General features: G+C 38.2%; 1 protein-coding gene across 1 annotated transcript in view; it reads right to left on the bottom strand.

The window, feature by feature from the left end:
* Positions 1 to 1,921: 1,921 nt before the first annotated feature.
* The window catches only part of MAT1A (methionine adenosyltransferase 1A), a 17,580-nt gene continuing 1,325 nt past the window's right edge, over positions 1,922 to 18,176 (bottom strand). Inside the window, exons 2-9 of the mRNA XM_068687897.1 lie at positions 11,591 to 11,668; positions 10,625 to 10,747; positions 8,823 to 8,935; positions 7,160 to 7,303; positions 6,242 to 6,460; positions 3,889 to 4,071; positions 3,248 to 3,381; positions 1,922 to 2,671 (exon numbers count right to left, since the gene is read on the bottom strand). Of these exons, the coding sequence (XP_068543998.1) occupies positions 2,569 to 2,671; positions 3,248 to 3,381; positions 3,889 to 4,071; positions 6,242 to 6,460; positions 7,160 to 7,303; positions 8,823 to 8,935; positions 10,625 to 10,747; positions 11,591 to 11,668 (1,097 nt within the window). The 3' untranslated portion in view covers positions 1,922 to 2,568. The remainder of the gene's footprint in view (positions 2,672 to 3,247; positions 3,382 to 3,888; positions 4,072 to 6,241; positions 6,461 to 7,159; positions 7,304 to 8,822; positions 8,936 to 10,624; positions 10,748 to 11,590; positions 11,669 to 18,176) is intronic.

The following is an 18,176-nucleotide window of genomic DNA, read 5'->3' as shown; positions in this document are numbered from 1 at the left end:
GAATAGCTAGCAAAATTGCCACACAACTGTGATCATTTCTATCCTTTAGTAGTGGGTTAACTCGGTATCTGCACACTGCTCACATGCTGGAGATCTGCCTGACCCCATTTGTGAAATGCAAGTTCTGGTGTCACACCTTTAACCCAGCGGCCTCTCACCCGCACCATCACCCCACTGCCTGGCCTTGCAGGGCCACCAGGCCAGCCCGCCCACACATCCCAGCCCCCAGCAAGGATTCTGTTCTTGGGACTCCTACGGCATATATTGAACCTACAGTTCACAGGTTTCATGCTTTGTGTCACCTATCCTGGAAATGCACACACATTTAAGAAATGCACCGAATTCTTTAATGCTTGTTCTTGTTACTGTCAGAGTAGACCTGTTCATTTTGTCTGCAGGTGTTTCTTTTTGTTGAGACAGGGATGTTCAGCTTTCATGTCATGTTACACAACACATTTATTTATACAGAACTCTTTCTGGTGTCTTCCTGTGTTTGCTTGCTTGCTTCTGCTAGTTGTAGTATAACCCGTTATGACCAGGAGATCCTGGCCCAGCGAAGCCAACAGCAGGGCCACCATTGCCCTGACAAAGACAGGTTTTCCTCTCATGTCAGGCAAGTCTTGATACAGGGTTGTAAGCTGGACCATAACACGCTTCCACAAAATAGTTCTATGGCAGCATTAATAGGGACACCCTCATTACCTAGTAAAAAGTCCCATATACTTAATCCTGTATACATTACTGATAGGTAAAAGTTCATTAGCAAAACAACTTTTTAATGCTGAAGGCCACAGTTTACGTTTCTAGGCAGATCACTCAGACCTGGACCCAAACAATTTATATTTCTGAGGCTGACACACACAGCAATCTTTTTCCTTGCATGACGAACAATACGCAGCCAGGAAATAGTCCCTGGGAAAATTTTGCCAATTATTTAAGGTGCAGCTGTACCTTAACATATTTTTCTGCCAATATGTGTCCACAGGTCCAATTTCTGTTCTAAGTCCCAAGGAGATCGGATGCTACACAAAAACCTATTACTTGTTCTGCTCTCTCTCACAGGTCATATAGCTCATTAGTATAATTACTAAAATGGAAAAGCTTCTGACTTGATCGAATGAAGTTATGTTTGTGACAGACTGACAGAAGAAAATGGCAGCTTTTCTTTATTGCTCATCAGCCAGGCATTCTCCACCTCCACATCTGTGTTGGTGCCACTATACAAAGACATTGAATATGGAGAGAAATGTGGGGTGGCAGGACTTCAGCACAAAGGCACTACAAGAAGCACTGCTTAAACCATAAAGCTAGGGTTAAGTCACCTAACTAACCCACCATATACACTGCTTATCCAAAGCTGGTAAGAGGCGAGGCATCGCCATCTCCAGCAGGAGTGAGTGTGCTGGTAGCAGGACGGTGCAGCCAAGCATGGGCACAAATGGGGACATAGCTTCTGCAAAGACTTCCTCTGCTGTAGAGGGACACACGGCCATCTAGTGGCTAGTTCTTCAGTGAGAGACTGCTGGACAGGGCAGTGGTCCAAATTTTAACCTCACAATCTACTTTTTTTCCAATATTTTTGCAATTATTTCTATTCACATTATTTTATATCTAAATCACATAAAACCTGGTAACCGATACAATAACCATAACCTAACATTTGGGAGTAAAAACTAAGGGAGAGAATACTGTCAAGTGCAAACATACGAGTTAAAAATCAAATACGTTTTCACCAAGTTTCTATTAATCAGAAGGACTACACAGTTATCACATGTAGTGAAAAATGACTTTGTATCACAACTCCAAAACATACTATAATTCATTTTTGTTACTAAACAACACCCTTACAGGGGTAAAAGAGGCTATGTGGAGCCAACCATTATACTGTAACATTAAAAACATAGACCAAAGGAGGTATAAATGGTAGGAAAGAGCATTTTATTGTATGATTGCTTTATAGGAGAACACATGTTTCAAAAACACAGGTAATTGAAACACAACAGTAACAGCACATACCCAGTGAGGAAGATTTAAATATTATATATATGTTAACATCTTCTACAGAAGAGGCCGAGACACTGTTATGTGATATCCAGCCTTCTCCCATCAAAGCAACCCCCAGTTGCATGCAATGCTAACTCCAGTAAGGAAATTGGACCCCAGAATTTCCCATTGTCTAATTAGAAGCAAGAGATCTGCCGACCCTTAGTCAGAGTTGGGAAAGTCATCCTTTCCTTTGCCCACAAAAGGTTTGAGGCTCAGCCATTGGTTTGAGTACCTGAGTCACGTTTTGCCTTTATCAAAAGAACCAATAGAGCAGCAATAACAAGTAAACAACATTTTGTTGTCTTATGCTGATTAAAAGGACTCTGTCTTTGATATCTTAGATAATGAAAGACACTGAGGGTTAAAAAAAATCAATTTCCAAGAAAATATCCTTTTCTTTCTCTCCATTTAAAATCTAAAATTCCATTCCTTGAATACAAAGCTGTCAGATTTCAATTTTGGGAGCATCCTCATATTAGTGGACTTCTCTTCCTTGGTGTTTTTAAACAGAGAGAGCAAGTGTCAAAATACAAGTTTTTTAGGCACTTCCCATGAGAATTCGTTTCTTCCAAAGTGACCATAACATGCAGTTTTCTGGTAAATGGGCTTTTTTAGGTCTAAATCCCTGTGAATATTAAAAAAGAAAAGAAAATTCTTCACATTATGATAATCGTGGTATTTAACAATAAAATCCTGATGTTGATACCCATTTCACGCCCTTTATCTATGAGGCATTTCTGGAGATGCAAACACACCGGTGAACATGCTCAAATATGAATTATAAAACTGACAACAAAACTTAAACATTAAGTACTGTAGGGCTACAAAAATTATGAGTTTTAATGGAAAAGAAGTATCTCTATTTCCTTTTATAAAACAACACATATTTCTTTTTAACAGCAAGGTTTAAATTCTTGGCATAAAAAAATTATTCATTTCAATTGTGTAGACTATATAAGGCCAAAGGCTGAAAGTGTGTGAAACTGGAAAACAAATGTCACCTTTAAAAATATGGCACACTGATGGATCCATAAAAACTATCAACTCCAAAGTCTGACAAAAAGTCTCTTTTGTAGTGCATAGAACATTTTAATGCTAGCTTAGGAGGCTACTTATTAAATTGTAACATTGAATGGTTTTGTAAGTACTCAGTTCTAAGATGTGATCGCGAAGATATTTATGTATATATGTGTTTCCATACCTGACAATGACTCCAGGCCGAAGATCAAAGTTTTTGTGCACAATGTCCAGCAGTTCTTTCTCTGTTCTTTGTGAAGTTCCATAAGTGAATAGTGAAATGGAAAGTGGTTGAGCTACTCCTATGGCATAAGACACCTACAGCAAAAAATACAACGCAATTATCAAGTACGGCACTTTGGTGGGCAAGAGAATACAAGAGACCAAAGCACTCATTCCTGAGCCTTCTGAGGAAACTGAAGGCCTCTGCTTCCTGTCCTGTAATTGTATAATCTGTATTTGTAGGGAAGAAAAAAAAAAAGAGAAACCTTTGAAAAAACTGAAGTCTCTGGACAAATTTCTTCTTCATTACCTAGTCATCCCATGTTCATGACAGTAAGTGTCAGAGGGTTAAGGGCTCAGGAAATGTCTGGAAAACCTGCTGATAAAATGAAAGCTAGGTGACACATTCCAGCTTCAGGAAGCAGATGGGCTGTTAGCCACATTACAGCGGTCTTGAACCAAGCACACCAATATATTTCTTTCTCCAGCCCCAATCCAACTGCAAGACAACTTCAAGTACAGTGCCCTGTATGACATTTGCTCAAGGTAAAGCTGAAAATGACCTATCTTTTGGAGAAAAGCAACATCCAGAACAAAACATACCTGAACCAGAACACGGCGGCAGAGCCCAGCTTTCACAAGGGACTTGGCCACCCAACGGGCTGCATATGCTGCTGATCGGTCCACCTTTGTATAGTCTTTTCCAGAAAAGGCACCACCTCCGTGGGCTCCCCAGCCACCGTAAGTATCCACAATGATCTTTCTACCAGTAACACCAGCGTCACCCTAATTCAGTAAAAGAATTAGGCCATTTTACAATCCACTTTATTATAACCCTCAAGACTACACAGCCCTCTGAAGACCATGCATATATAAGTTCGCCACTTACAGATTGTTCTGGGATAGCTGAAGGACTTAACTTCTCAATGAGCTCCTAAAGTGGCTATAACTGCTCTTTAAAGTCAGATTCGTAAAATAAGCCATACTTGACTGGTGTTTGGTAGCCAACCAAAGAGCTTTACATCTAGAAAGCTAGAGCATTCGGTTCCTGCTTCAAAAATATAGGAACACTATGGGAGCCTCAGTCTAAATGCAATCCATCTACCACAAACAAACAAAATACAGGATATTGCTACCATAATACATGCCATAAATGAACCACTGAGACACTTTATGTTGGGTTAAAACAAATAGATGAGGCTTTCATTTCTTTTGGCCAAAATCTGAAGTAGGGTGAATACCAAGTCTTTCCCTTTAATTTAAGGTATGCCAGTGCTACTTTATACACCACTACGTGGAGGCTAGCACTCAGCACTTCTGGTGCGGTATCACTACAGAGACTGTCATACAAGTACATGCTAAAAACACATTTCCAGCTTCAAAATATTTACACTCTTATGCAAACGATACAGAACAGGTATGGAGTAAACGCTGTTAAAGGTAATTGAGAAGTAAACATTAGAACAGATACTTATATACAAAAATTGTAAGACATTAAATAGGGAAACACAGACAACCTTTTGGCTGCCTGCACAGCTATCTTGCTTGCTCCTTGTAAGTATTTGATATTTTCATTCAATCTAGGTTAGCTGATCACTACCTGACTAATTATCTGACCCCTTATTTAATAAATTCTAAGTGTTCTGGTGTGAATGGAAACATAGTCTAATTTAACATTCAGTTCCCACTGCTGTGGGCAGGTTTGAAATTCCCTTTCTATACAATATCATGCCAGTAAAATTCAGCTGCTGGAATGTTTGCATAGCAAACACAGGAGGAAAGCCAAGGTTTTCCTTAGAAAGACCGAGCACATACACAGACTAAAACCTTTGGCACTGTTTGTCCCATTCTGCTAAGAAAACAGCGAGCTGAAAATCTGAATTGCAGATAGCTGAGCTTGCCTAAAAGACCCTGTCCTCCTGCGCTTCTGCTGCTTGACTCAACCCTTAATTTCTGACTATGGCAGAGACAGGTGTGGTGGGAACACCTTGTGTGCCCTTATGACTTGACAGCAAGTGAGTGAGAGGAAGAGAAATGGACAGCTGAAAAGAAAAAAAGCACACTTCCATTTAAAGGGGCTGAAGAGCACACATAAATTGTGTGGAAGTCACTTCTGTAATGAGTTGTGATGTCCTTATACTACCAGCAGGTGTTACTTTTGAAAAAACAGTGATAGCAGCAAAATGACTGACTACGGCACAGCCAGAATTCAAGGGGCCACTATGCTTGGAAACGTAAGGTGAAAATCCCCAAGTGAGGTACGCATCTTCCTTAGATGAATGAGGCTGCAATTTAAGACAGCCTTCCATAGCTTGCTTTATTAAAAATAACACTTAGTTGTACTCAGAAAGTTCATGACATAACAGACAAGGAAACAAACAGTAATTTTCTGATTGCTGCAACACATCGTAAATTGTGCAAGTCCAGTAATGATAGTAGTGGCTGTAAGGCCATGGACACACAGGCAGATTGACTCACACTAAGTAAACTTATCCAAGGCTTTAAAAGCTGCAAAGATACGCTGCAACATGTCTGCATTTGTACATGCAAACATAAGCCATACAGTTCCACCACAAGAGCAGGAAAGGTATTGCTGGTTGACTTACGGGTAATTATACTATATTTTACAATGTGTGCAGTTTAGGTCACACCTCAAAGCCTTGCATTTTTTAGTGGCTGCAATTCAGTGCACAGCTGAAGAATTTCGTATGTGTAGCCTTCTGCTTGGCATGCAGCTATGACTGCCACAGGTTGATTTTCTAGAAGTTACAGCTCAAGTTTGGCTATCCATTTGACCATAGTCTAGACTACCAATGACACACAAACTTATAGTGATACGCTGGTTGCTTCTCACAATTTAGGACCGATGTGCCAGATGGGCTGACCATTTCTGTGAAGGCACACACCCACTGACAATAACAAGCTGATACAAACAACAAAATAATATGATTCAAACCTGAGGTCCTCCAATAACAAAACGTCCACTAGGCTGAAGGTGATAAATAGTTCTCTCATCCAAGTATTTTGCAGGGACCACGGCTTGAATTACACGATCCTTCAGGGTTTTGCGCATGTTCTCCAGCGAAATGGTTTCATCGTGTTGTACGGATATCACAATGGTATGAACGCGCACTGGGATGACTGCTCCATTCTGCTGGATATACTGCACAGTGACCTGAATAGAGCAGGGAGAAGGGGGGAAAAATGCAACCCACCGTTACTATGAATTGTAGCTACTTACACATCAAACCTCATGCTATGCTATTCCAAGAGAAGAACTGCAACAGATTGTCAATATTGATATTATAATGACCACTGCTCACCTGGGGATGAACCCTTCTTCTTCATTCTTCATTTATGCAGTGGTGAGGAAAAAAAGAGTTGATATTGACAATTTGGTTTCCTATGAAACTGTCCACAATGCACCTTTTGGTTGGGATTCCTAGCTACACTGCCAAGCCTCAAAAATTTACATTCTTAGTGCTTCTTCAAAAAAGGCCAGTCTAAAGCCCTAAATACAAATAAAACCTTCAAATTTCCTGTTACTTTTTCAACCAGCACCAAGCATTCAGATCTAAAGGGTTTAATGTTCCCTCATCTGTATATGGCTAATGCATCTAACACTCTGATACAGGTTAACCATTTTCCAACAGTCGAAGAGACTATTGTAAGTCTGAAAGTTCTTCATCTGCTACTTGTAGCTTTTACAGTAGCAATCCTGATACTCCAACCACCACTGATTTTTTCCATTAAGACCATATAACATTTTGCAAAAGTAAAAAATGATAGTTTTCAATCACTTGGACTATCCATAAATGATTGGATTTCTACTCTGCTGGTAAAAGAGAGAAACCAGAATGACGGCAATATTTACCTGTGTCTTAGAGTCAGGCCTCAGCCAAGGAAGCTCTCCATTGCGCCTCAGCTCTGCTAACCTGGCATTCAGTTTATGAGCAAGAATAATTGTTAGAGGCATACATTCCTCTGTCTCATCCGTTGCATAACCAAACATCAAACCCTACAGGAGGAGAAGAGATACTTCAATTACTGTTAAAAAGCACCACAACTAAAGGCAAGGAGATTTCATCTGAAACAAAAAGTAAACAGTACCCTCGGGTTTACTTTCTACTCTTTACATTATAGTCCAAGAAGCATAAACTGGGATCAGGCTCCAACATGCTACAGTGTAATGAGAAACAAACCGCATTCCAATAATTTTTTACTGAGGGCCTGAAAATTTCCATGTTGGGCAAGCAATGTGGACAAAGACTGAGAGGTGTCTGTGAAAAAAGTTTCCTCAAGAAAAGATCTGTTTGAGCAAAACAATATCAGGGCTATTCTGTCATGCAAAAGGTGTTCTTCCTGGTCTGGAAAGGCTGTAGAGGCTTTCATGTATGAATACTGCCACTAACTTCTACTGCGGCTCACATCTGACATTTCAGTGGGATAGAATTTGGATGTTGCTTAAAAGAGGTACTACTCAACAGTTAAGGTTCCTGCCCGAGATTTGCAATACCGCATGCTTCTAGTCACAGCTTCTACTATTATGCGGTCACATTCCCTGCATCACATTCTCATCTGTTAGGTGGTTAGTAGCATTTTCTGTCTCCTCACCCAGCACATGCTGTGATATAATAAAGAGAGGTTTCCCTTCAACAGGAAGGGAAACCATGAAAGCGCCAAAAAAAGTCAGGCATCTTTTCATCTTCTGTAGCTTTTTTTTTTTTTTTTAGCATTTTAATCTAGTCCTCAAGGGTTATTTGAACAATATTAGCTTGGCTCCTGAACTCTGATATGGTTCTCAACAGCATTGTTATAAATTACATATTACTACTAATGATACCTACTGTAAATGTTAAACTCATTCATACAGACATCGGTCAGATTATGGAGTTTTTATGTTAGCATCTTTCTCTTGGGAACACACAGTAATTATCTACGTGTGTTATTTCACTCACAGAAACACAGCTTGGACAGCCTTAATTATGTGGAACACCTACCATAATAAAACAGATCTCTGCCTCTGGGAAATAAAGGAGAATTAAAAGTACTCTGGCATATTTGCCTTCATTGTACTAATGCTGCAGACAGTTGAAGCATCGCCTAATTTTTTGCTGTGTAAAATCTCAAGAGCTTTGTGGAAGTGGAAAGATCTTTTGTTTATTCCATCATACACAACAAACCAGGCTGCAAGATTAATAGTCTAAGGAATCTAAAACTCCTTAACAAACACACGAAAAACATAAGCAAAAAAAAAAAAATAAATTGCTAATTTCTGAAGGACACATTCTGAGCTAGTACAAACTGACAGAGCTCTCCTGACTTCTGTGGAGTACCATGACAAACACCAGTTAAAAGCCTGTCCTCAAACAACTTCCGACTGTTTTAATAAAGATATGTTTCTTATTCTGGACTAGCCCAAGATGGACATGTGCAAATCTTCAGATGGGCTTTGTTTTAGAAAACTGGGCAATGAGGTGGGGTAAGTTCTTTCCATTCAAACAGCTTTAATGTTTTAGATATGATGTCATGTCTACCTGATCTCCAGCACCAACATCTTCTTCATCCCTGTGTAGATGAACACCCTGGGCAATATCGGGTGACTGCTGTTCCAGTGCCACTAAAACATTACAAGTCTTGTAGTCAAAGCCTATTTAGAAAAAAGAATAGTGGCAAATTATTTTCTTCTGTTACAATTGAGGAAAGTAACATGTAACCACACAACACAATCTTCATTCTGAAGGATACCACATTCAGAATTCACAACCTAACTACTGTTTCTTGTTACATTTTTGTCAATACAATGCTTTCATTCTTCTGAGGAGGTGATACAGTATATAGGGTCGCCTTTATTGATTGTTTCTGTTTGTTTTCTCTTGCTTTGGCACCCTATTGCCAAGCCAACTCGGGTTAGGAAATGCTAACTGGAGAAAACTAGTTTTTAAAAAAATTGACTATTTGGGAGCCTGTCCTAAATAAACAATGTTGAAAACCCTTTTTTATAAATTCTTATGAGCTGACATTAACCTCTAACTGAGGGATCTGCTCCCTGATACACTATTTGTAATACATGTAGAGTATGTACCTAAATGTCTTATGGGAATTTGTGTGAGAGCCATAGACAGAGGAAAAAAAAATTGAGTCTCACAGCAAATCTGGAAGTAGGAAATTACTTCACATTAATTTCAAAGACCACAAGGAAGATTTTAAAAATAAAATCACAGACTTGCATATGATTGTGGCAAAATTTTCCACCTTTCCCTAGGTATATTAAGAGTAATTTGCATCTCTCCAAATCCAGCATATTCTAAACCTGTACCTACTGCTAACTGTTACCCACACTCATGTTCATCCAATGAAACTTACATACACATCCATATGCATACGATCCATTTGAAGAATCCTCACCACCCCCTTTTAAATAGGCTAATTAGAGAAGTAAACAGTATGTCTGTGTGCAATTGGTTTACCCTTTTGTGTACTTCTGCATAGCAGGTGTTTTTTACAGGGTCACTGCATCTGCCATTATCATTAGGCTGTTTGGGTAAAAATCAGTTTTGCAAACTGCTAAATATGACAATACTTTCTGGAAGCCCTGCTGCTATGTCATAATAGAGGTAACTTCCAGATGTGTTGCTATACTATTCTCCCAATACATTCTCCCTAGAAATTTGATAGCTATTGAAGGATTGCAGGAAACTACTGTTTTTAATTAAAAACCCTTAAAAAATGTAATTATTGTTAACAGCATCTTTGGAATGCCTGTAGTGTATAAAGAGATACATGGCAAATCAGATGGTAGAATGAGTCTGGTATATAAATCATTTTGACTTTTCTGTCATTTATATGACACACAAACCTGACCTGGACTGCTCAGCCTAGGAGTTTGCTCAGAGCTAATAGAGCACCTTGTACAGTGAGAACCTGCTCTCCACCTGAAAATTCTGGATGCTACTGCAATGCACATACATAATGATAACACAAAATGAACTGAGTTTCTTCGTCCCTCTCTTTCTGACCAAAATGCATTAATCAGCTTGCAAAATAACAGATTCACGTTCTCCCAAGTTTGGGTTAGTGGTAGGTTCTGCGGCTCACATTCATGCATAAAAGTCGATTCTGCCTTCTCCTTTTTAGTTTTAACTAATATATGATGTTTTTTTCTACTTACAGGGATAAAGCCAGAAAGCGTATCACGTAGCACCACGTAAGCAGCTTTCACACGGGATATTCAGTTTTTATCAGGCTTGCTAAAGCCCACATAAGGAAGTGCTGACAGACCAGGTTTGCAGTTGCCTATTGCTTGCTCTTCAAGGATTTCATAAGATTTTCCACCAACCTTTAGCTGAATCATCATAGCCAATGTGTCTAATTGCATCTCGGACAACTCGTTGATAATCCACAATAGCACGAGATGTGATCTCCCCACAGAGCAACACCATCCCTGTTTTGCATACTGTCTCTGAAAAGGGAGACGGAAACAGGATTAAAGCAGCAGAATAACCAGTCCGCTAGGACAAACAACTAGGTTTGTGATGATGGTGATTTAGAGAAATATACTGGGTATATACAGTATTAGTACTTTTCAGTCATATCTTTGGCAAAACTAGCTCCTTCCACAAGCAATTCCTTTCATGATTCAGTGAGATGCAGAGTCATTTAGGGAAATGTAGTATTAAACTGTGATTTTTAAATCCCTTTAATCTTTAATCACTCTAAGATACATTCTGAGGCTAAATAATTCTCAACAGTGATTATCTATTTTGAAAATGTGCCTCCAGTCCAAGGAGGAAGAATGTGAGGATGGGGTTTAGTTAACTGAACTAGGAAAATGAGTGCTACAACTCATGGTACAACTGATGGTACAACTCTGTCTAAAGAGGTATCAAGAAAACAAGCAGTTACAGGGTCTAACACTGAAAAATTAGGACTTTATTAAATATAGTAAATGTACTTTTCAACACCATACAGGATATACTTTTTTAACAACATACACATACTCTTTAAATAATCCACCATGATGAAATAGAATCTGTTTCTCAGAATATTCAGTTGACACACAAAATTAACAATCTTGTCTGTCCTTCTGTAGTTATTCTATCCTTCTGCTACCTGCTCAGGCTTCAGTCTTTGTAAAAACTTCAGTTCCTTCTTGTTTCTCCTTCTCTTGAGGACTGTTAATTTTTACATATTTTTGAGAGTAAAATGAGTTAGCACACGACACCTTCATGCTCTTTGCGAACATATCAAAAATAAAAGAACAGTGACTGGATACTGACTTAAAGCAAAGGAACAAAAAACTTACCACAAGCAACCTTGGCATTTGGGTCCTGCTTGAGATGGGCATCTAGTACAGCATCACTGATTTGATCACAGATTTTATCTGCAAGACATCAAGGTTGTTATTCAAAACCAGGGCACTTAATACAAAATGAGGACCGTTTGCATCCATTTCAGCAGAAAAGTGCTTTAGTAAGGAATTCCTTTATTGCTTATTACTGAAGTATTTAGGCAAACTAGATAAAAAAAAGTCACACGCAACATCCTGCAAGCAAAACCAATAGATAGATGAAACTTTTACTTACTGGTGTAAACTAATACTGACTACAACCTCACCTGTAGTTTTCTGCACATCAGTGTGAAACAAGTTAAGTTATGTTATGCACAGAATTACCTGAGAGGCTGAGGTAATGTTCTACTCCTTGCCTTCTCCTTGTCTGCCACAGCAGTATGCTAACAAGAAGGTAATATTCCACCCCTAACTTCCATCTCCCCAGCAAAAAGTTGGACTGTACCTGAGTTACACAGCTGATACAGCCTGACTAATAGTTTAAATCACTACACGTAATGCACAGCTCAGTGTCAAGCACCTGTTTCAGGTTTGCTTCTTCTCACTGCTTCCCACAATCCTGCAATGTTATCTGCTCTTAATCTCTGCATCCACTTGAGATGGGTGAGTGAGGAGCAAATACAGAAACAAGAAGGGGTTACCAACTAATGCCTGCCTGAGATAAATGTTGAGTATATCCTCAGTGACATTCTAACTACAAAGGTTTCATCTCAGTTTTATCTTTTCTGTTTCTTTTTCTTTTTTTCTTCTTCTTACCTTTTTATTGAATAATGACTCTTTATTGAATAATGTAGCTAATCTATTGAACACAAAAAAGCAGCATCGATAACAATGCCTATCACCTAAAAATTGTAATATTTCTAATATATTTTAATTCTGTTGTTCTAAAAAATACAATGTCAATTATTGCATACAATGTTTAGGTGTTGCCATAACATGCTCTATGGCAAAATAAACATCTTCTTCCTTGCCATTTGCAACCCAATCTGTCAGAAAGCCATGTTTTATACCAGTATGTCATTTGAGTTTTTCTACATTTAATCTCAGGTCAAAATAAATTCTTTTATCTCATGAGGAAGGTGTACATTTAGAGGGGACAAAATCAGAAACTAGATAACTAATCTGACTGACACTCATCTCCCATATTAACCACTTCAATATGAAAAGAATGAACACAAAATATGTTTAGCAAACATAGCCTGCAGTAGAACATTCAGCCTCATGAGAACTGTAAGTGGATTACTAAATTTGGGACAATTATTACCAAACAGGAATCAGATACCATTCTTGCAATTTAGTTGGAATTCCAAATGAACCTTGTATAGCAAGACTGGGGACAAAGGTAGCAGGACTTTGATTAAAATGTATCTCTGCTTGCTCTCTTCAAATTTTCAATTTTGTACTAGACAGTAAAGTCATATTTTCAAGGAAAAAAAAAAAAAGAAAATAAATAATTTTTGATTACCTGGGTGGGACAGCAGAGCAATTGGGACTGGATGACCTCAGGGCATGTACACTCCAACTGATTAAGACTTCTGTACAGCCTTTTTTCATCATGCAGAGTTTCTATGGCACGAAAACATTTATCCCTGTTCTTGTCCTACATGAGGCATGTCTCATCTACATTAGATGTCAATGTCCCATACTAGTAAAAGTTCCCTGTATGTAATATATCATTTATTATATACAGACTTCTTAAAACACTCAAGAGGAACATGAGTAATCCCATTACTGATTTGTCCCCATTCTTTATGGCGCCTATCCAGTACAAAGAACCTTACATAGATTTTGCAGGTTTATATTACTTTCTTACCTAAAACTTCCCTGAAAATTTCTCAAGGGAGCTTTAATAGGCAGTTAAATGAAAAAGTGCATGTAGCAAGATGTTTCCATGCCTTTTTTTTTTTTTTTTCCTGAAGTATATCATTAGTATCTACACTTCTACACTCCTTCATGTTATTGGTTAAAAAAAAAAAAAAAAAAAAAAAAAAGCTCTTCTGTTTCCCTCATGACAAATTAGCACATCAAACATTTGTGAACAAAGAATATAGTCTTTCACAGAATTGGAACTCTTATCTTAGTGAAGTGTTACTCTGAAAAGCTCATGATAGTAAACCAGATGAGGGGTCAGCCACAAAGATGGAATTAATCTCCATATAATAGCACCAGCAAGACTCCTCCAGGAATACTTAATTTTGGTGGTGGCATTTAAAGATCATGGAACCATAGAATGGCTTGGGTTGGAAGGGACCTCACAGATCACCTAGTTCCAACTGCCCTGCCATAGGCAGGGATGCCACCCACTAGATCATGTTGCTCAGGGCCTCATCTAACCTCTGGTCTTGAACACCTCCAGGGATGGGGCATCCACAACCTCTCTGGGCAACATGTTCCAGTGCCTCATCACCCTCTGAGTGAAGAATTTCCTCCTTACCTCTAATCTAAATCCCCCCTCTTTTAGTTTAAAACCTTTCCCCTTCATCCTATCATTATTCGATTGATCAAAGAGTTGCTGCCCATCTTTTTTTTAAGCCCCCTTATTTGAAGGGGACTTATAAGAAGTTATTGGAAAGTTTTTAGGACAGACTGAGAAAAACATCTCAAAATCGGAAAAGTGTGCCTTAAAGGATGAAATTAATCAAGCTCAGTCTAGTTTTGAAAGGCTGAAGGAAAGGTAACCTACTTGAGGAAATAACAGCACTGGGTTGGTCTCTAAAAACCTGAAAGATAGTATACTGAGGGAAAAGTTTCTGTCTGATAGGCAATAATGTAACTGCATTTGATAGTTTGAAAATAGAGAGAAAGATGAAGATTTTAAAAGTCTATTCCATCTAGAATTCTGCAGGATCCCTTATTCCTTCAAAACTTACATTAGAAATGTTTTTAAAAGTACGAATGAAACTCAGCCATAATTAATACACATGTTTGAAGAATTCTTGCATGAAATTTCATTACTTGCATATAAAGTTCAGGCTGGATTATACATCAGAAGACCTTCTGGTCTTTAAAGTCTATGTGACAATTTCAATCACTGAAAATAACCACTTTGGATTAAAATAGGCTCAGACAAATGAGTTTGATAATTCATGCATGATCTGATTGCTGGTGCCAGATCTGAATCCTAGTGCAACTAGACACCTTTGTTGACAAATACGTACACAAGTATCAAAACCAGAAAGAGAAATCCAGCAGGATGATCAGCTGCTTAATGCATCATATTGAAGGTCTGTCTATTAGGAAAGGTCTCTAGTAAAAAATAAAACCAGGCATTTCTATATTTAGCAATACTTAGCAGGCTTTGTGCGCCTTTCATTCCGTTATTTAAATTCCTCATCTCGACTGTCCTATTTCTCTCGTAGCTGCTACATATAACAAACTATGTCTGTCTATTATTAACTTTTTGATAGAAAAATAGAAAATATTTCACAATATTGAAAAAGCAATGTCTAATCTAAGGATTTATTGAATGAACAGGAAAGTATTAGAGAGCCATCAATTCTTATTAGGAAATCCAACCATGCCACAAAGCTAGCCTTATGGCAGAGATGCCAAATGGCAATCTATCTCCTGCTAACTATAAAAGGAATGAATGAGTCCAGGAGAGCTGATGATAAACCCTACTAAAATGCCAAGTTGTTAAATTATGAATTAAAGGAGGTATTCAACAACAAAGGTGATCTCCACAAATCAGGAGGATCTTCAAGCATCTTTCTGCATAGTTGATTGTAGGTTTATTATGTGTTTCTAGACTACATTACCAGCATAACAGTTAGAAGTGCTATATCCTTGAAAATTATATGTTCTGTAACTAAAATCAGTTCTATCTGCAAATTCGTGGGATCTCCCCACACATTCATCACAAATAAAATCTATGAACAACAGTAACAAACAAACATTTAATTCAAAAGGCTCCACCCCTTGAAACCACAAACAGGTACTACCACACTTCTGACTTTGATCATGCAGTAACTATAATAAACATTAAACATTTCAAAAGGTAAAGTTTATTTTCTTAAAAACCTGTGAGCGTCAAAATCACTTTGGGTAGTGCTGTTTTTAAAGATACCTTATTTATGTCAACAGAACTTGGAGGTGAAATTGTGCATTCAAAATATGAGAAAATGAGCATTTCTCAGTTTTCTTATGAACGATGAAAAATGAACAGTTAGTAACTATAGTTACTTATCTTGAACACTTCATCAGAAAATAAACATTCCACCAAAAAAAAAGTTTCACTGGAAAACCTTAATATAACTGAATTGTGCTGTATTACATTTTTCCTATTTAAAATGAGTGCTATTTAAAAGCACTCTTCAGGAGTGCTACTTGAAAATGGCAGTGGTACTTCAGTGTTAACACTGCACTGTTTAATCAGCTTATCTTACATGTCCTCTTTGTGCAGTTTACAGAACAATTACATATATTAGGTGTATATAATGTTAGACATCAGACATGCAAGCATCAACTGGCTTGGAAGATCTGTATATTCTGTTTTTGGTTTTTGTTCTGGTTTGCTTTCTTGGGAGTGTGTGGGTGTAATTTTTCTTCTGTGGACCTCCAGAAGATTAGCATGTTTTTAACACAGTTGGAAGTCTGAAGGTGCTTTTGGCAGATGTTTTTTTCCCATACTTTAAAGAGATTCCTTGATACTTTAAAGAGATTCCTTGATACTTACTGGAAAACTGAATGACATTCGGTTTGCAGGGAAGCCCACCTGATGCCACACCAGAAAGGGGAAGGATTTAATTCTAAGCAGTTTGGCGCCTGTAAGACACTGTGGGTCACAGTAACACACAATGTCTTTCAAAGCACGATGAAACCACTGTGCAGCATGGACAGACATTTCTGGATGGAGGAAAATGGAGCAATGACAAAAAAAAAAAAAAGCTAGGAAAAAATCATGTTATTCATGTGTTTTTATTACATTAAAAAGGAGGAGGTATTATATAAGTCCTTGGAGAGTTTGGAAATCACCCTACTAGACGCCAGGTTTAAAGACCTTCTGGAAGGGAGTCCAAAACTTTTTACCCACATTGTTTTGAAGAAGTGGGACTGAGAAGATGGGATAAACAGAGTTTTCTGGGTTTCTTTGGAGAGCATAGGTAATGCCTATATGGTAATTACTGCCAGCTATTACTTGCCTCTATGGAATCTGAGCTTCTTAATTACACAAAGCTTTAAAGCACTGCACAGATATAAGGTGGCTTTCTATATACCCAAATAAATAAGTATATAATTTCCCCTGCTTTGTTTATTATGAAGGAAGACTGCACGAGTGCATTCAATCCCAAACTAATATAATCAGAACAATTCAAATTTCCACCAGACAAGGATCTGGTTCAGGATCTTTACTTCACATAATGCCCTCTAGCAAAATTATACTATCGCATACAGAAGGGAAGTAATCAAGAACGCGCAAATTATCCATTTGATATGAAACAGAGGAGCTCACAACTCACAATAGAAGTTTAGTGTTACTGATAACATCTGAAGCCCAACTAGCCCGAGCCTCAGATGCTGGCCCCAGTTTTAAGAAACAGCCAAGGTTTTCCTGGGTAAAAAAAGCTAATGGCATGTCTACATCCCTAGAGTAAAACCATAGCCAGGAAAAAGGTGGATTGGCCAGAAGTAAAGGACAATTTGCTGTCAGAAACTAGACACCTCTCTGAGACCATTAAGACCTTTTGCTGGACTGTGTTCAGGAAAAAGAATTTGCAGGACCACCCAGACAGAATTATTTACTGTCATCCTGTTCTCACTTCACTGGGCAAATCTGGTTCTTTCTTTTGACATGGGTGCTTGGGTTTTCAGTATTCTATATCAAGACCTATGTTGCTTAGAAAAATACAAGCATCACAGAATTGAAAAAGTCCAATAAATTTCAACTTTCCACTCCCTCAACAAATCTCTTGGGTCTATAAATCTCAAAATACCCAGAGATCTGGCATGCTCTGCCAGATGAGATGCTGCAGACAAATCTAACAAGTGATAACATTTTCTCAAATGTATATCCATTTCAGAGATGGACAATGCTCATAGGACATAAAAGAAGGCTTACCAAGAGCCCATAGAGTTTTTGGAAATAAAGAAGGCAATGTGAATAACAACTGAAAAGTAGGTCAAATTCTAAAACAAGAAACAAAACAAAAAGAGAACCGGTTAAGAAAAGGAAACTAAGGGACAAAGCTAAACCTGGTTTTAGCTAGGTTCGATTATATCTTTTCCTGTTCGGAGATTTCTCTATTACTGCCCCAAGGGGATTAGAAAATGATGGGAGTAGTATCAGTTGCGTCCTGTCATCTTCAGAAATATCATTGCTCAATTTAAAATCACCTTACAGGATAACATTATTTTTTCTATGAAAGTATGTTGTTCTACAGCTGCTGGATGTAATTATACACAAATTTGAGACGGGACCTACATCCCAAGGACTGAATATGGTTGTCATTTTCTGATGGTGTTACATCAGAAAGAACCCCAACTGGCTTAACCTGATGTAGCTGCCTTGAAATTGACAGCAATGGACTCAATTGCATCAGCC

Source organism: Anas acuta, chromosome 7, assembly GCF_963932015.1.
Source record: "Anas acuta chromosome 7, bAnaAcu1.1, whole genome shotgun sequence".
Taxonomy (NCBI): domain Eukaryota; kingdom Metazoa; phylum Chordata; class Aves; order Anseriformes; family Anatidae; genus Anas; species Anas acuta.
Note: the sequence above shows the minus strand (reverse complement) of the source record. Positions and strands in the feature narration are given on the sequence as shown.